Source organism: Poeciliopsis prolifica, unplaced genomic scaffold (genome assembly GCF_027474105.1).
Source record: "Poeciliopsis prolifica strain line A6 unplaced genomic scaffold, Auburn_PproV2 SCAFFOLD007, whole genome shotgun sequence".
In the NCBI taxonomy this organism is placed as follows: Eukaryota; Metazoa; Chordata; class Actinopteri; order Cyprinodontiformes; family Poeciliidae; genus Poeciliopsis; species Poeciliopsis prolifica.
In genome coordinates, this window is record NW_026562382.1 from 1,836,198 (window position 1) to 1,856,106 (window position 19,909).

At 40.7% G+C, this 19,909-nt stretch overlaps 1 protein-coding gene across 9 annotated transcripts in view; it reads left to right on the forward strand.

The window, feature by feature from the left end:
- arhgap20 (Rho GTPase activating protein 20) overlaps nucleotides 1-19,909 on the forward strand; it is an 87,260-nt gene that overhangs the window by 42,209 nt on the left and 25,142 nt on the right. For 7 of the 9 annotated variants that reach the window (XM_055032041.1, XM_055032040.1, XM_055032042.1 and 4 more), the window contains one exon: nucleotides 10,638-10,723. In XM_055032041.1, coding sequence (XP_054888016.1) covers nucleotides 10,638-10,723 — 86 coding nt within the window. The other 2 variants (XM_055032039.1, XM_055032046.1) reach the window with 2 other exon arrangements.

Consider the following 19,909-nt stretch of genomic DNA (forward strand, 5'->3'; position numbering starts at 1 on the left):
CAACAACACTCTTCTATAAACTTAACAATGATTTTAGCAGCGCTGCACTGAGAAGTAGCTCCTATGAGCTCAGCAGATGTGCAGCTCCACCAGGTGTTTGCTAATTGTTGCCGACTAGTCTGAAGGAGCTGACTGGGGGAGCGGAGAGTGCTGTTCTGTGAGGCGAAAGATTGGAAGCTGCATCTCTGAGGAGGAGTTTTGTCTCAAAGGCGGCGCTGGGGTCCACCCAAGCGCATTACTGTTGCCCTGAAGATTAAAGAATTTCTCAATATGCCTCCAAGAATCAAAGCAACGCGCCAGGTATGTTTCTGTTGTGGAAATAACATCATAACATGATGTAAAGATAAAAAAAGTCAATGTTACGTAAATATGCCCCTTTACGTAACTTATCCAGAAGATGTTGCTTTAATTTCTGTGATCGAAAGCTTCTATTTTCCTCCAACAAATGCTCATATGCCACCAGTATTCAGAGCAGTGGAAATACTCAAACAACAAAACAAACCCAGCAACTCTTCAGATGGATGGATAAAGGGAATATTATTTGTACGTCTCGGTTTTTGCAATCAACTTCACAAGTCACCTATTGTGAGAAAGAGTCCAACTTCATTTCACTTTGGGCATAAAACCAGCTGCTCTGTGAAGGCTTTAGACACTGACCGTTTTGGAGCAATTGTTAGAGAACAATATGGTGAAGACTAAAGGTCAGGGAGGAAGTTGTGAGGTTACAGAGGTAAAACGAGATCAAAGCTTAGAACACCTCAACTCTGTTCAATCTGTCATTTGAACATGGAAGATGGAGCCAAAACGATGCTATGAGGATGTTTTTACTCAGGGGAAGCTGGTTGGAGCTGATGAAGCTCAATGTAGGAAACGCTTATAAAACAAAAAAAAAAACAGAATGACTTGAGATTCCCTGAGGAGGTAAATGCATCAAAATGTGGAAAAATTCAAGCCGTATGATTAGTTTTGCAAGTTTTTATTGTGTCACATTGTCTCTAGATGTCAGTCAGACTGATACAGTCATAACAACCACGGTCCTCTTCAAGCTGCAGTGTGTCAGTCGAATCCTCAATGTTTAGGACCATAGCCCTAATCAGATTAGAAGGGTTAAAAGGTCTGCAAGAAAGGGGAGGAAGGGGCCTGTAAGAGTGTGGACGTATGAGTGTGTGTGTGTGTGCATGTCTAATAAGAGAGCAGATGTTACAAACCAACAGCCAAGCTTAGACCGTCTGTTTCTCTGATTTATTTCTCTGTATTTTTGACTCATTGAGTGACTGTCTGTCTGACTGTCTGTTTGTCTCAGAAAGGATAAAATCCTTTCTGAGACAACATTGACGAGACCAACTTACCTTACCTGGTGCTAATCCAAAGCCTGCATTGAACCTTTGCTTTCCTTTTACATAAAATAACTTTTTTTTTTCATTGCACATTTTCATACAGCGCCTTCCAGAAGTATTCAACTCCCTGAGCTTTTTCATATTTATAAATATAGATGTGGTTGTGATGAAGTATAAAAGGTATAAAAGTAAAGTTAGCATAATAACAAAAGTTTAAATTGAAAAATCATTCGCTTACTGAAATAAATAAACTATAGGTGGAATGTTAGCGTGTTTATAAGAACTACAACATACAGAAATGACAGAAACAACATCCTTCGATTTTGTGTTAGACTTTCAAACTGATGTGAAATTGATTTTCCCCACAAAAACCATTTACGTCAGTCATTGTGGGGGATTATATTAGACCAAACAATAAATAAATAGTGCAATGTTGAGAAGTAAAAAATTATAACCTTTTCACCATTCTTTTTTACAGCTAAAATTAAACACGACATGTATTTGTTCTCTTCTCAAACCCTTTCCGCTAGCAGGCTTTCTTCTTGAGTTTAGCTGAATCCATCTTCCCATCAGCTTCGACTATAATGTTTCACTTTAGCAAGCCACTGTTCTGTTTATCTTGTACGCCACAAAAAACTAAAACAATAAGCTCCAGTTTTGGTATTCGAGTCAAAAATGATTAAGACATTCATTGCCAAGAAGCTTTATTTACCCCCTCAAGGGAGACAAAAACACAAAAAAGAAGCAAATGGTGTAAATCTCGTTGCACATTATCTGGGTTAATGTGGTTTTAATGTGATAAAATTCACCAGACTGTCCGTGTTTACTTCAGAGGGTTTATAGCAAGCCCTTAAAACGTCACACCACTCGAGGCTGGGTTTGAAGCAGTTGCCAGCTAACCCGCAACCTCCGTCTCCAAGCGCTTCATCTTTTGGACGTCGTCCCTCTCTCCCTCCTTCCACCTGAATCCTTCCTTCCCTCCGCAGGCTGGGCATTGTTCAGCGGGGGAGCCTCCATCCGTCGTCTCCGTGGAGGCTTGACGTGCCTCGGCCACCCCACGCCACAATATTTAGACGAAGCGAGAGAAACGGAGAGAGATAGGCCAGTGGTGAAATTCCTATTATCTTATATTCACCGCGTTTGTCCTGGTGGCTTTACGAGCTGGGTCCGTAAAATCCCAGAGGAGTAAACAGATGATGGGGGCTCAGAAGCAGTGGATGTGAAAACCAGGCTTTCACTCAAATTTCCCTTTCTTTTAAGAGCGCGATTAATGTAACATTATACTCTGGAGCAGTTTTAGGTGGACAGTTTTGACCTCGTAATTACGTCCCAGAGGTTTATTCAGCATTGTGCTGAAGGTTTAAGTGATGCTTCATGTGTGTCTTGGTCAGTTGTTTTAAACACCAGATATATTATGTTCGCCCAAACACGATCTTCCTCGGTTTTGTGAACAATGAGCATTGTAACTTAGAGGTAAAGTGTTATGTAACATGGATGTGGGGAAATAATACTGGGGGTTTCATCTGCTACATGAAAGTCCATGTTCCAAAACCGTTAGAGAAAAGTCAGCAAAGAGTTTCAGAGTTTACGGTAGGCAGAAACGCCAAACAAACAGAAAAACAACCAAAATTTTGTGTGTTCAGCAGCTGGACTTTGAAGAAGTCGTCATAAATCGCTAGAAGACAATATCTGAATAAATTTTGCCAAGCAGAAACCTTACAAAAGAAAATCTTGCCTTAAATAACGAGATGTGTTGCTGAATCAGAGAATTGTTATATTTCAGTGTGAAAACTTATCAAAGATTAAAGCAGCTGTCCATGGATGTCTGTGTTTCTGCTTTCTCTGTCTGGACCGAGGGGTGAGGTAGACTGCTATAAAACTTTCCCAAAAAAAAAAAAAAAAAAAAAGTAGAGAAGTTTTGACTTGAGAATGAAAATTTCCACGATTTTTTTCTTACAAATTTTCAATTTTTCAAAGTTGGAAATAAAACAATAAAAATAAAACATTCTGAGATTAACCTTAAAAAAAAAATAAAAATTTCAAGCAAACTCAGAAATATTTTGCCTAAACAAAGAAAAACATGAATTTCAGAAAAAATTCTGTTGCCGAATTCAGTTTTTTTTTTCTTTTTTTAAAATAGTGGTTCTGTGAAACGGTCACAATTTGTCAGAACCCGAATTGCATTAGGCACCTGCCAGATCCATACATGTTTGGAGAGCCAGAAAAAGATCTCATCCCCGAGTCAGAAACTGACAAAATGAACAAATGCAACATGCAAAAGTGAGAGCGCGTAAAAATATTTTGCATTTATTTAAAATACAAATAGAACTGATGCTTAACGGCTACGAACTCTGAGGACAGAATGGAATGTTGTCACATAGTTATGTGATCCGACAGGTTCGGTCAAGTTTCAAGCACTCGGTGCAGTAGGACAGCTTGAATCGGGGACAAAGATCAGCGAGAAAATACCTTATGAAATACAAATCCTAGATGAACTGAGCCATCGTTAAGCTCCGCCCCTTTTGGTACCGAGCTGCACGCTCTGACAGGGTGCAGAACCCACGATCCCACAGGGACCACTGAGAAACAGTAAGCCGTGAAATGATTTCCAGTTAAACGGAACCAAAGAAGGATAAACTTTGAAGGATAAAAAATAAATTCTACATAGCAAGGGTCGTAGGCCAAGCAGTGTGATGTGAGTGTATCATGACTTCGAACAATTTTTAAAAATTTAAAGCAATTGCACTCTGACCCATCTGAAGTGGCCAGCATTTTTTCGCTATCCATCATAACTTTGCTCAAAGTATAATCAAACAAAACAAAAGCTGTACAGGCGTTTTTGTTCACCTATTTCTTTTTGACAGCTCAGACAAAATACCGCAACAACTTAGTCATTTTTCAGCTGTTTAATTTTACACAACCCTTATGTTTGAGAAACAGTAAAGAACAAAAATAATAATAGAAAATATAAATAACATACCAATAATCCCCTCCAGATATAATCTCGCCCATTATTTTCATGGCCATGCCTCAAACATTGTCAGCCAAAAACCTCCAAAATTATGTTTTTCAGAGGAAGAAAAACACACACACACACAGAAAAAAAAAAAGTAAAAGAAAGAAAGGGAAGCAGTGGGGTGTTTATTTTTGGCTGGCATCATGGCAGTCTGCCTTCTTAAAGTAGCAGCGGTGACGGTGGCGGCAGCTGGGGCGGTGCAGGCGTCCGAACCGCCGCGGCCGGTGCCATTTTGGGACGCAGCACCTCCCTGTCTGACTGAAACACCTCCGTCGTCAGCCGGTCATCTTCCCCTCCCTCGCTCCATCCGTCACGGGTCTGATCCCGACTCCAGAAGCACTCGTCACATCCTTGTGGCTTTCACCCCACCTCAACATGAGCGTATGTTTGTGTTCGTGCATGTTTTTTTTGTTGTTGTTTTTTTACGTAAACATACAGCCTTATGGGAAGCGTGTTTACAGTACAAAGTACAACCACAACACCCGATCTCTGCGCAAACGAGAAAGAAAGCAGCTCTTTCTGCTCGGCTGGATATTGGTGCAGAGTAGGGCTGATCTGCTGACTGATTTTAATAATAATTTTAATAAATTAATAATTTAATAATTATTAATTATTTTAATAATTAATAATAATGGCAAAAGGTGCTTAATGATTTATTCTTTTTACAGAATCTGAACCGGGTGAAGCTAAAATGAGTTTTGAGTAGTTGGTTTTATCTTTTAACACAAATTTATACATTTATTAGTTACGCTCCAAATGTTTAGTTTTTTTCAGCGAATGGCCGATTTTGAGTGCACATTCCAATTAACGATTAATCGATTAGTAAAATAGTTGGCTATTATTGTAGTGATCAACTAATCACTATTAATACGATTAACCATCTCAGCCTCAGAAGAGACAGAAGACTGCCTCCAGCTCATTTTCTCCGTCTGCAGTCGACCATTTCCAGTCCGAGTCAAGACTCTCCCTGGCTTCAGGGTGGGCTATAGCCGGCCTCCCCAAGCGTGAAGAAAGGCATTCTCTTCTAGACGCACTTCAAAGGAAACTCCAGCTGATGTTAACAAGGGCGTCATTGATTCTCCATCCTTCATTGAAGGGGGAGAATCCCAAACGAGTAGGCTTCCAGTTTCTCTTTGACCTCGAGTGACTTGACTAATCCAGATTCGGGCTCCGAGGAGAGCGGTGGAGTTCTCGGGCTGTGGCGTGACGGCGAAACGCGGCTTCGCAGACGTGTTTTAAACCCATCACGGGCAGATGTGTTGACTTTGCTATGGGAACTAGAAGAAACAAAGCCTGGCTTTTTTTTTCTCTCTTTTTTTTCTTTTTATTGTTGTTACTCAGCCACTTACAAAGTGGAACATTTAAGAGGTTGGAACAACACGGTGCAGCACGGAGTCGGCTATGGTCAGCCAGTGACGTTTTCCAACCACATTTCTGACACACCCTGGCTTTTTTTTTCTCTGCTTCGGATCTCTCCAAAGAGCATCACACACCGCAGTCACGACCTCAAAAAGCTAGTCGCAGCTGAAGACGAGTCCAGTCTGCTGGACCCGAGGCTGTTTTTGCTATAGAGGAATGCATATTTTGGTTGTTCTTCTATAATGAGAGATCAAATTCCCTCAACAGAAGCCTGGGATCTTCAGCCGTCGTCTTGGATCAAAGAGGACGGCTGAGCACTATCAGTGCTCTTATCATCCTAAGCAAACCACTTTTCAGGGGAGAGATAAGCTAAAACAATTGACGCATACCTTTGTATTTGTGAATGGGTGATTGTGGTTGTTCTTTTTGGGTTTTTTTTTTTACATTATACTGAGCTTTCCCTAACCTTGTGTTGCATGCTTGAATTTCGTTGAGCAGTTTATCCTCACAATGTTGGGGAGCATAATAGCAATATATTTATGATGGGTTGAGAGTCCCAGATGCTTCTGGCAAAGGTTAACAAAATATTCAAATCCCTTGATACTTCTGAAGTTTTCTTCTTTAAAATCACGACTTCTCCTGCATTTTATTGAGACGCAAGAAAGAGGAAGTAGAAGAAGCAAGACGACATTGTTCAACATTCCTTATGAAGAGAAATTTCAGAAAGCGTGTGCAGTTATTACTTTTGATGCAAACCTGGCTGCAGTTTATCTTTGAAAATAAGCTCAGGCCCAATTAAGTTGTTCCAGAACATAAAGAAACAGATTTTTATTTATTTTGTTTAACTTGATTTTCAGTTGAGTTTAGGTCTGGACTTTGACTAGGCCATGAATACGTTTTGGCCTAACGCCACTCCATTGTAGTTCAGTGTGGTTGTTGTGTTGGAAATTGAATTTCCACCCCCGGTTAAAAGTCTTTCGCGGTCGTCTGCAGTTTTGTTTCAGAGCTGCACTGGAATTAGTTCCCATTAAACTCCAGCAGCCCAGATCCTGATGCTCCCATCACCATGGAGATGATGGGTTCAGGGTGACGTTTGGCTCTCTTTTTGTGGCTGCTGTGGATTTCATTTGGAGGTACCAAGATAAAGAGGACTGAATACAAACTGAACTCGAAGCTGTTCAGTTTTGGTTGTAGACAACCTTTAAACCCACCTGTTAGTTTACTTCCACTTTGTGGTTGCTTGCACTATTTTGTGTTGCTCTACCAAAAAAAAAACAAAAAAAAACAATATTTGACATTGTAGCTTAAGAGGTCTGAATTCCTACGCAAAGAGATTTAAAATGTAAAAACCCGTTTAAATAAACACATGATAACTACCAGCTAGGGCTTCACTAACGTAGCTAATTGGAGTATTTTACTTTAATTGTTTTAAAAAGTGGAAAACAAAACAAAAAACATTTGTTAGCATATTCATTAATTTGTCCATCATGTCCAGCTATAGACTTAATGAAGGGCTGCGCTCTCAGATTTCCTTCCAACATCTCAGAGTAAACACTCTCCTCCTCCCAGGAAGGTTTCCTACAGTGAGGTCTACTGTTGCAGCTCTTATAACTCAAATGAGTGCGTCATGAAATGTGGAAAAAAAAAAAAAAAGAAACTACTGGCAACATTCCTCCTCATCACTCCTGTTATTCTTGGCTCAGGCAGTGCATTCTTACACCTGGACTGGACCACACTGCCATGTAGTCTAGGAACAGCTTCTATCTATATGGAACTGACTGCACACACACTCACACACACACACACACACACACACACACACACACACACACACACACACACACACACACACACACACAAAGACCTCCTCACTCAGTTGTGTCAAGTTATGTAGAATAACACAACTCTTTTTTTTTCAAAATAAAAGCAAAGAACTTGTTCAATAAATGTGCTTGAATAATACCAAAAATAATTGGAAGGTTCTGGGAAACACAAATTATATAAACATTTTTCCGCCAGTGTTTTTTCCCCACCGTCTCTCCAGCCCCAGTTGAGACCTTGCACTCAAAACAAAGCAAATCTCCCACACCTACACACACCACAAGAGGCACAGCAAGTGTAAATAAAACAACTTCTTATCCTTAAACACACATCTGTCATCTGTTTCTGCATTCAAGGTGGTTTTCATTGTCTTTCTCGACACAGAGACTCGTTTTTATTCATTTTGACAGCACGTTTAGGTCAGACATGATCAGATTTAAATGCTTGTTTTATTTACAACATATGTAGCTCACTATTTGAAGCTCTAGCGACCCTTATCGAAAGGTAAAATAGGGAGGAGAGAAAAATGCGAGGGGGGACCAAGACCGGGAATCGAACCCTCGACAACGTCACTGTCTGCACACGGTGCGCGCGCTCTACTAAACTCCCACTAGCTAGCTTGCTATCTCCCCGTTCTGCGTTTTGAAATGACGCCGTTTTCTTCCTCAAAAGAAAGTTTGCGGATACTACATGCGTCAAAGTACGCTTAGTCGCGAGCCTTTACAGCACTTTTATTTTGAAAATACCGACCGGATGTTCCCTTACTCTCCAAACCGTTTGAGTGACTTGAGCGAGACTGAGGAACGGGCGCTCAGACCAAACGTCGCTCAGGCCGAGTCAGGAGCTCCGCTGGCTCCTCGGTCACACACTCGGGCTCTTTGTTGGCTCTTCTTCGCCTTCTCTGTGATGGACCCTCCACCCACTCTCCTCTCTGGCGGGTAAACCGTGGACTTTACTGCTCGTATGATGGGAATACATGGCCGGTGCGCTCGGCTCCGTGGATGTACACAGCCTTGATGGAAAGCATGTCACCGCAGCAGGGGAGCATGGGGCAGAACAGGTCCGACTCTCTGACGGGTGACGGCAAGCCGCTGCCCGATAACAAGAAGGTAACCGAGCTCGGACTCGTTTTCGGCTGACACTCGACCTCTGTTAAGGGTCAGTCAAGGAGCATTTGTTTAGAAACACACAGAGTTTGGGTGCCAAAACTTTTACTGTAAAAACTGTATCTCATATTTGAACATGAAATAGTTATAAAATACTTGTTGTTTTCTGATTTCTTCCTAAAAATGTTGATTATCTAAATATTTGAGATGTTGGGGGGGTCATTATTTATTAATGATCTTTTTTTGAGTCTGTGTACAATAATGAGAAAAAACGTGACATAAAACCAACGCATGGGAGGCTTTTTAAAGTTGTTTTTTTTAGATTATTTGCAGATTTATATGTGGAATAAAGTGTCCAGATAGAAAAACAGAATTGAACGAAGAAAATCCCACAAAACGATTTTAGCAATAATATCAAAATGCAAAATAAATTGACAAATTATTTTTGAATTGTACTTCTAATCCTTTTTTTTTCTTTTTTTTTATTTTTGCTATAGACATTGTCATTGTAGATATATCTCCCTCAGATTTAGCAGAATCCCCTGGAAATGCTTTGAGATCTTGTTGTAAACAACGCCCCCCCTCGTTTGCGTGTTTAAAATTGGTAACTGCATCTATGCGAAGGGTGTCTTTTCCAAAAGAGCTTTTTTTAAAAAACAAAACAGGTATTTACTAAGTCTCACCTAAACAGGTTAAATGTACGCAAAAAATCTGTCACGTGCATTACGTAATTATTAGTTAGTGTAGCTTTTCTAACTGGAATGTCTTCTCTTTGCTTTGAACATAGTCCATATTAATTGGTTTTATGTTTTTGCACCCTTTGCAGTAGTGTGTGCTTTAACCACAATTTTTTGGTAGTTCATGTCTTGGCTTGGTTTGTTTTATTTTGGTTTTACTGATCAATAAATCATGAAAGAAAAGTTAAAGATTAACTTGATTCCAGAGACTCTCAAGACATCCTTTGTTGCGTTTCCTTCAAAATATTCATTTTGTGTTGCAAGATGTGTAATTGAACTGATGCTGTCTAAAATTGCATTTGCATGTCGGGTTTCCTTTTCATCCTCTCTTCCTCTCTCCATCTGCATCCCTAAAGTTAGGACGTGTGTCCTCCCAATCATTCGTTGCATTCAGAAAGAACAAGAGCTTACGTTTTAAGTGATTGTCATGCTTTCAGTTTTGATTTTTGCAAAAATAAAAGATAAAGAGTCACCTGAGGACTTTCTGAGAAAGGAAAGATGACTGGTGTCTGTGTTTAGGCTCATCTGATCGCAGCAGCAGCTTGTGGCTTACTGCTAATCTGAAACTGAATAAAGTCTAGAAATGATCTAAATGTCTGACAAGTGACCGCTAAACTATTTATCCCTGCAAGCACTCGGTCTGGTGTCCCATGATGCTCATCAATGGTGCTTTTCTTTTATGTTGGACTCCTGTGACGGCCGCCTATATGTCTCATGTAAGTCTGGTAAAATAGGAATGTCCCAGGAATGTCTTGGGTTAAAATGAGCTCCGAAGCCATGTTTAATTTATGTTGCACTGCTGGTAATTTGTTGTGATTTTGTTTATTGTCATTGGATTACCGTTTAATAGTCAATTCAGCTGAGAGAATGTCGGGCATGCCCTTGTCAGGGAGGACACCTTTTGCCATCTTAAGAACAAATTCTGAGGAATCTTAAACGTTGTGCCACAGTCTCCGCAAACTGTTTCACTCCCTGTGACTTTTATGTTTTAGTCTGTGTCATTTCCTCCTCCCCTTCTCCACTGCTGCTGGCTCTTCTGCTTTTTCTGTCAGTCACCTCCCCCCTCCTCCCTTTTCTCTTGAATCCTCAACTTCCAGCCATCAGACGGCATCGCAGAGTGCTGACTGTGGACTTTCTGTCCCCCGCCCTACCGACCTCACCGTCACAGAATGCAACCGAAAAAAAACACAGACGCAAACTTTTATCTCTGCGTGTGCTTTGACTCATGTTTTGTGTCGCTCTTTCTGTCTGCCCCCCTCAGAAGATGAAGACCCTCGCCCAGAGGCGACAGTCGGCTCCCTCGCTGGTCATCAGCAAAGCACTTACGAGATCGAGAAGCGCTTCCAGGTATCTGCAATACACACCTGTCTGTGTTCCCATCAGAAAGGGTCTGAAAGCGGTGTCGTGAAAACCGGCGACGTCCCAATTGTATCCCAGTCAACTTCATTGAGGAAACTCTGCTCCCAATATCCATTCTTATTATGTTTCTGTGACATGTTTTTAAAAGACAGCGCTGTATTTTTGCTAAGTTGGATTGTAGGCTGTGTGTTTCATTTTCTTGAAATATGGGAAACCTTGCTTTTCCCATATGGCGGCTCCCGAATATCCATGGAGAGCAGCTGAAGCACCAGTTGTTAAATGTTATGACCTTTAAAGCAAAGCTATACATTTATTAACTTTTCCCAAAAGTTTGGTAACTGATTGAAATAAACGATTACCAATAAAAGGAAAAACGAAATTACACCAAAACAGAGAAACATGGAAGTGTTTGCCTCGCTTGGCACTTCCACTAACTGCTCAACACAAAACAATCATAATGGAAGGTTATTGAAGACTGCAGCTGTTTGTGTTTGGGAAACACAATAAATCTTAACTGCATTTCAAGTAACTTGTTGTCGGGACATTAAACTTGAAGTTTTACTCACCCAGCTTAAGTCCCTATGTTTAAACATTCCATATTAAGCCTGACCTATAAAAAAAACTAATTCCAACTGGAACAAAATATCTGAAGCTGTCAGGAAGAAACGGACGTCGTTTAAATGCCAGGCAATCACAAAACTAATTCAGACCATGTGTGGTTCTCACCAAACATGGCGCTGAGGTTAATTATCAGGCCTTATTGGCAAATTCCTCGTCTTAAATGACGCCGCTCGGCGTCAGGGACAAAAGACGAAAAAAAAAAACAATCCTGATTGGGACATTCGTGGTCAAGTCCTCTGCAAAATGTGTGATGTGATGGATGAAGGTGCAGTGGAGCAACTCTAAGTTCCTTAGCGTGTATAAATGTTTACTCCCAGTATGACAGACCTTTCAAACAAATTAGAAAGTGTAACTCGTCTGAATGAGAAATCCTTTCCCCCAAACTTCGCCCCCCACGACAACACGAGCGTGTTTGACTGTGACTCCTCATGCCTTCACTAACAGTGGATTCTTTTTTAAAGATTCTGACTGGACATAAAGCTAAAGTGTGCCTTCGCCGATGTCTGCAGAGCGTTTTCGCAACTGCTGTGAAGCATTTTGCCAAGTCAGTCGCTGAGCCGATTCACAAAGCTTTCATGTTTTTGTCACTGAGTTTTCCCCAGGAAACACTAAGCGCTGATTTGAGAGACTGATAATGCATAGATTAAAGAAAAGGGGGAAAAAAATTTGAGCCTTGGAGGCTTGGGATAAAATCAACAGAGGTTTAAAACCTGGATCTCTGGTGAGTGAAAGTGGAAGCTGTTTGCTTGCTGATCTGAGTCAGATAGATTGTGGTTTTGAATGACTAAGTCTACGATTTAGATATTTGTTCAAGAGTTATGTTTTCCCTCAGTTTGAGTAAAATCTCAAAGTTTGGAGGTCAACTCACTCACTCACTGCTTACTTATCCCTGAGCTGTCGGTCTTTTCATCACCACCCCCACCCTCTCACCGTATCATTCAGATCCCTTCCTTTTCCTTTACCGGGGTCGGAAATAAGCCCTTCCAATCCCCTTTGGCCGCACTGTTTATTTACGAAGGGGTTTGTTTATCTTCTAAACTGCGGCTAACTCTCGTCGATGCCAGCTTTCAGAGGCAGGCTTACTCTCTCCATCTGCTTCCAGTCTCAGAAAACCTTTTTGCAGTCAAATGCTGTTAATGCCAGGCCGTATCTCAGGTGTGAACCATTTTTAGTGTCTGTGGATGGAGTTCAGGTTTGACTGCGCGAAGCGATGTGTGTGTGGAGAGGGAAACTCCCTGCGCTGTTAAATGGGTCGGTTCTCTTGGGGCAGGATTTGTGTGTTAAAGAGATTTGGGGAGACATATTCTGTTGGCAGGTGTGGTGAGAGGCTGAGAAAGGAACTCTATTGACTGAAAGACAAATAGTCTGCATGACAGAGCTGCTTAGTCTGTCCCAGTCTGACCGACTGTCTGCGTGTGTGTGTGTGTGTGTGTGAGAGAGAGAGAGAAATGAGAGTGGATGTGGAGCCAGGACTTGACTCTCTCCACTGTCACTCTTAACCTTTGACATTAAATTAGGAGCTGTCAGGAGGGAGGTGTTCATTTATCTCCAGTTGAGTGATGGGGAGACGGGTCAGCTTCTTGAGGTTTGTGACTATAACCGTCAGAAGGTTGAGGTCCTGGCTGTGGTTGACGCTACGCTCCAGCTGTTTGCCAAAACAGCCAATTTTTGTAATAAATTGGTTTGTTTTGTTGGGTTTGTCTAACCCTGTGCGTGCCTTGGAAAGAAAAGCACTGGAACCCTTAAGCCACATAAATGCAGTTGAAACGGATAAATAAGTGCTTCCAGCAGCTCTTGGCAGAGGCTTCAGTATCATTGCATCACCAATGTGCTCTTTATGCGAGTAAATCCCTCCGAGATGGGAGGGAGAGCAGCGAAAATGTACCATTTGCGCCATTCATACTGTAACAGTGGAGCTATTTCTGGTTTCGCTCGTCTCTGCGTTTAGAATTTTTTATTTATTTATTTTTTAAACTGGGAAGCGGGAATCCGAGAGGAAACTTAAATATATGCTGCTCCGCACATGCATTCGTTTTCACTCTTTGCCACGTACAACCGCTAACTTCAGTGTGTCGGACCAACACAAAGTGGTGCATAAAAGTAAAGCAGAAAGGAAAGGATGTTGAGGTTTTACAAATGAAAATTTGAAAAGACAAGTACGCACTTGTGTGAGTTCTTTACTCTGATGCCAATGACTGAAATCAAGTACAATCTGCTCCATATAAGGGCCAGCTGGTTAGTAACTGAAGTCCACCTGAGTGTAATTTAATATCTATAAATAAGACTGGTATGTGAAGGCCAGAAAGCTGACTTTACAAGTTTGCCTTTATGGAGGAGTGGCAAGATGAAAGCTACCATAGAAACACAAAAAAGTAGTTTGTCACAATCCTTTTACTGGATACAATAGACATATGGAAGAAGGTACTCTGGTCAAATTTGTCCCAATTTGAACTTTTTGACCTGAATGCAAAATGCTACGTGTCACATTACAAACATTTTCCCCATGGTTGTGGCTCCATCATGCTGTGGGGAAGCTGGTCAGAGTTGTCGGGGAATCTAGATGCAGCTATAAGAACACAACAATCCTGCATGAAAAGCTGCTAGAGGCTGCAAAAACCCAAAACCAGGGTGAAGGGTCAACTCTCCTCGGCAAAATAATCCAATCACGCCAGATCAGATTCGACCAATCAGACCCCAGATGTTCAAATCTGGAAGAGACAGACCTCAAAAGATTGCAAGACTCATAGAAATGTCCGGTTGGTTTTACAAAGTATTGAGTCAGGCTAGCTGAACACTAAAGCATGCCACTCTCTTCAGTTTATCTGAAAATATCCACAGTGACTCCCTCTGCTGCATCTCTGCCAACAGAGATAAAGATGCATCAAAGGCAAAATCTAATCCATCAATCTCCAGGATTTATTTATGTTTTTGTAAGAGATTATGGAAACAAACCATGGGATTACTTCCATTATCCTGAGGGAATTAAATGTACATGCCATCGGAGGAAGATAGCAGCATTGCAAGAATGTGAAAATTTATGACTTGCAGTCTGGTGCGTGCCAAAGTTTTCACTTTTTTTTATTTTTTATTTACAGCAAAGCTGAAAAACCATGTCAATATGAACAGTTTTAGGGGTTTTTAAACACCACGGGAGGAATTTATTGAGACAATGATGAATCAAACTTATCATGGTAACTTTAAACAATATGATAAAAAACACACAAGCATTATTTTCTGGTTTGAATTGTGAAACAGCAGTGGCTCATATCCTCTTGTTGCTTTGCTAATAAAAAGGGGAAGAGTTGTGTGTTACTGCGTGCGTTTCCTCAGGAGTATGGGGCGACTTTATAGTTTTTGCATTTATCTGTTACAGAGTAAGGTCAGTCAAGTAAAAATAAGAAGGAAATAATGACAGTGTTAAATCACCGCGGCTGGAATAGAGTTTGACAGTAGCCATGAGGAAAAGCAGCTACCGTGGATTTGGGTGGTACAGGGTGGTGTGTGTCTGTCTCGAATGACGTCTTTCGCAAGCAAACCGCTCTTTGTCTCCCCGAGCCCGTAAGCTGCGCCGCGAACGGCTGCTCATCTGGAGAACCTGACCGGACTACTGATGATGCAACCAGACAGTGTGAAGTTTGCTTGGAAAATTGGAAGAAAAGAAAAAGAATTGACAGCGTCCGTCATTGCATTCACTTGTTCCTTGATGCCGTTGGTCTGATGCCCAAAATAATCATATTTGTTGGAAGTTAAGGTGTCAGATTTGGCCCCGGCGGACGAGCAAATTAATCACAAGGTTTGTTTCAGGGATCTTATCAACGGGGACAGACTTTGTTTCCTCTTGAAAGGCTCAACATATTCTCTTGATGGGCTCACTATTTGACAGCTTAGGTAATGTTTTACTGTAGAGGAGGTACTGACGCATGGAAAATGGAGGGTTTCGGCATTTGCATAAAGCGGAGGCAGGCCAGCAGCGTCTTTCGTGCTTCACTTTGACTTTTATAAAATAAAAGGGCTACGATTGAGCTGGTGGTTTCCTTTTGTGTGTCTATAGACGCACTGGTTTTTCAGTTTTTGATGAAGGTCTAACCTGCTGATGCCACTTTTGATTTGTCTATTAGAACCGTAGTTAACAATGTTCAAAATATTTTCATACTAGCTATCCTAGTTAGGCTGTCAGTGTTAATAATAACAAAGGCATCAAATTATGTGCGAGTGTCAAGAAATGTAAAATGATTCTGTCTTAAGCATTGTTTATTAGCAATTAGCATTGTTAGCATCCCTTCATGTAAACATCATACTATAACAAATCTGTATATTTAACAGTGATAAACAGTAAAGTTGTGACATGAAAAAATCCGTAAGCCATAAACAATGTAAAGTTGTTGATGTGAAATGAGTTGGTGAAAACTGTCATTTTTACATTTGTACAATCATTTTAGGAAAAATACTGTTATTTTCCCTAACATAAAACATTCTCATGTTTTAACTGCAACCCCAACAAAGATGATGGGGTTGCATCTTTGTTCTTTCTTTCTAACCATGAAAGAAGAAACAATGTTGTACCCATAATTATACGGCGTAATTCTGACGTTTCACCTGCAATTTCCTTTTTTTTTTCTCCTTTTTATTTATTTATTTTTTAGCAATGCAGTTTTCTTGTAGATTCTTGAACGGCAAAGACCTAAAAAGGAGAAACTTACTCATGCTACATCCGGCTTTGCTGTTGTCCTGTGATGATTCAATCCTTTACCAGTTCAATAAGATGTCGCCAAATTTGATGCGAACTAGCACCCATGGCTCACATCGAAGAAATGAAATAACCTTTAACCCAACACAGTCTAGCTTTCTGTTGTTGCTGCCTGGATAAATGGCCAATGTGCCTCCATGGAAATAACTGTTTAGGCATACATTTTGTCCTTCTTCTGACTTCATCGGAAACTGCTGTTGATACTAAAAATAGTGAACTCTAGCAACTTCCACACTGAAGGGTGTTGCTAACTGAGCTGTGGTTACATGCAGTGCGTTCTAGATCAAGAAAGGATGATAAAGTTGGTCTACCACCAAAATTTCCTGTTTCCTGTTAAAAAATAAATAAATAAATAAAATAGCAGTATGATTTTTTTTATTGTAGCCGTTGTCTTCAGCACCTCTTAAATTTGTTGGTTCTCGTTTTGGTCAGGCTGTTCAGCATCTGAGACCTGAGCTGATTTCGGTGAATCAGATGCGTCTCAGAGTGAATGCTCTCCATTCATCACAGAAAAAGTCCATCTCTCCGCTGACAAACGCTGAGGAGGAAAGGTCCCTTCTTTTTAATCTTTCACAACTTGACAGAGTCCAACTTTGTGACTCACGCTGATAAAATCCATCAACCTTTTTATATGCGCATTTTTGCCGCTTGAATATTCATCCCGCGGGGATTAGCATGCAGCGTCGTGCGAGCTTTTGTGCGCTGACGCGCTCTTATTGTGCGTCTCTGAAAAGTCAACATTTCTTCCACACAGAGCCCGGGCTGCGGCAGAAACGAGCGTCTACGTTCAGGCGGGGCGGGAATGAAATTTATCAACATCACATGACGCACAATGGAGACATTAGCTCTTCGTCCATCAGATTCAAAGGACTGCGGCTCGGCTGTCAATCTGGCTTTTAGGAGGGAGGGATGTGTGGTGAATACGGAAGATGTTGTCTTTATTAGCAGGAGCAAAATGACGTGAAAGGGGGCTTACAAAGCGGGCCTAGCTTGTTTGTGTGTGTGTGTGCTAACTGGAGGATTTCTGAAATTTGGACTGATTACAGGAGCTGAGGTGCATCCGTTATCTCAGCCCCACTTCATAAAGAAATCAAAATTCTCCCGTTTTCTGGATGCAGTTCTTTTTGTTTTTTAACAAATAACTTCAGCTGACGTTTCCTCGGGACGACTCAGGAGTGCGTTGACCCGAGTTTTGTCATCCCTGGTTGTAATTTGGGAGATTGTAGTTTATTTCAACTGCGACTTTTCCAAAGAGCTGAGAATAATTCAAAATGCAGAATGTTGTACAACAGACAGAGTTTACGGTTGCATTCATGCCAACCACGTTTAGTCCGCTCTAACTCTAGTTTACCTGCAAAGTCCGATTTGTTTGGGGAGGTGTGAATGTGCAGTCGGCTTAAAAAGCAAAATCTTGTCCGCCTAAAAACCTTTAGTCTCAGATCAGTTGAAGTGAACTGAGGTTCAAATCAAATGCATATGTGAATGCCAAGCGGGCCGCAGACCGCTCCATAAGCAGGAAGCGAACTACAGCACTGGGCATTCTGGGTAAATACAACCAAAACGAGTGAAGCGCTATAGCAGACAGAAATAGGATGTTTTTTTTTTTTAACGACAAAAACAAAACACTAAAATTTGACGCCACTCTGTTTTTGTTTCCTTTTCGTGAAGAAGGAAGTTGCTCTTGTGTTTTCTTCAGAGGTTTTCTTGTTTCCTTCAGTAATTTGTGGTGCAGTGCCACCTCAGGCGAGGGGGTGAAGGGTTTTTTCACTGAGTTTGGTTAATTTGACAGAGTGCAGTGTGAAAGCAAAAACGTGAAAGCAAAATGATTCCCAATCAAACAGTGTCTACAAACTATCAGACATAAAAACTCCTAAATATTAGAGCTGTCTGAAGTTTGACAATGTAGTTTCAGCAGCAGTGCAGTGAATAGAACATGATCTACGGGTCATTTCCACTTGATGTTTCAGATAAAAAAGAAAATCAAAGAAAACCATGTTGCAACCACTTCCAAGCCTTGTTTTTTATTAATGTTTCCTTTTGAGCATCAGATCTGGACTCCGAGCAAGTCAGTGAAGCGCTTGGACAACCTGACCATGACGTGGTCAGGGATTAATTTGTGTATCGAGTCTTTCTCTCAAACAAAACAAATTGCCATTCAAACATTTGTTCTGGGGATAAACCTGGGGCTTAAACACATCTCCGTGGGGTTTATTTCGCAACAAACAAAAAGATAAAAAATAAATTCCATAGTTTTATTGTTTGACTGAATAGTATCAACAGTTTTTCATTCTCTAGTTTTATATCTGCACCACACGAGGGTCTGAAAATCCTGTGCTTAATTTATCACATTAATTCAATTTACCAGAAATCTCTCGGCCCCAACGTTTCGAGATTTATATTTGGAAGACGCACAAAGATGAGGAGAGAGCACTATTACCGTGCCCCCCCCCCCTATTTATTTCTCTTTGTTAATTATGTAACCAAACACTCGTCTGATGTGGCTGGAAAGACGTTTCTGTGAGGGAATCCAAGTTTCTTTGGCTCCTCAGCAAAACCTGATCCACCATTCGGTGCTTTCTTGCCAGAATACTAATAACGCATGCTTTCTTTTTCGAAGCAGCAGAGGCTTTGTTAATACGAGGGTGTGGACCTGTGGGCAGAGAACGTGTGCCCATTTGTGTACATGAAAGAAACGGAGATAGCAAATGTGGCTGGAAGGGGACAGTTTAGTGTTTTTATCAGAGAGCGATGGATAAACAGGAAAGGATGGAGCACACTAATTGCTTCCTTTCTTTTCTTCTAAAAAAAAAGTTATTTTTTCATATCCTTAACAGTGGAGTGTATTGACAGGAGAATAAAAGCCAAGTCTGAATGAAATTCAGAATGAGATTTTTGTTTTATTCATATTTATATATATATTTTTTTAAAACTATGAGCCCTTTTAATTAATAGGTGCTTTTGTAAAGTGCCAGGAACCTCAATATTTCCATCTCCAAAGCTGTTTTTATGCACGTCTAAGACATACAAACTGTGTGCAACCCATTTTCCAGTTGGCTTAGGCAGCGCAGCTTATGATTTGTGGCTTTGTTCGAGCCCCAGCATTTATTTTGCAGCAAGAAGAATCAGGAAATATTGCGGTGAAAATTCCATTCCATTAAGTTTGGAGGAGCTATTGGGACATTTAATCCCCTTTCAATCCCTTCCAGCGTTGGTTCACCGCTACACAGGGTTCGTGTTTTTAGCTGTGTGGTCGTTGCCAGATCATTATATTATACTGTCAATGAAATTGGAGGAAAAACTCGGGTGTTGATGCATGTCGTTGAAAGCAGCGGAGCTGAGGAGATTTTCTGCTTTGTTTTTGTTTTTTTTATGGATGAAGCTCACTGAGAAATGTTTCAGGGTTATTTTTGATCTGATTTATTTATTTATTTATTTTTTTGCTGGTTCACAATTTGCCAGACCTATTTCACATTTATACCTGAGTGTAGTCATTCAGATAAAAACGTATTTAAAAAATAATGGCTGCTAATTAAATTTAATTGCTAACCTTGACAAAAATTATCTTAATTCTCCTTCTAACCTGACACAAATTTAGCATTAAGTAGTGAGAGGAAACTATTGTTATTCCAAATTCTTCTTTGGTTATTGTGCGTCAACTTATTTTCTTTCATTTCAGTTTAAGAGCCTCACAAATATTATTATACCCACTGGTTATTAACCCCAACTTTTGAATATGGAGCTCTGTTCTTTTTGGGCTACATTCGAAAGTCTATAGCACAGTGAAACGTGTTGGTGGTGGCAGTATC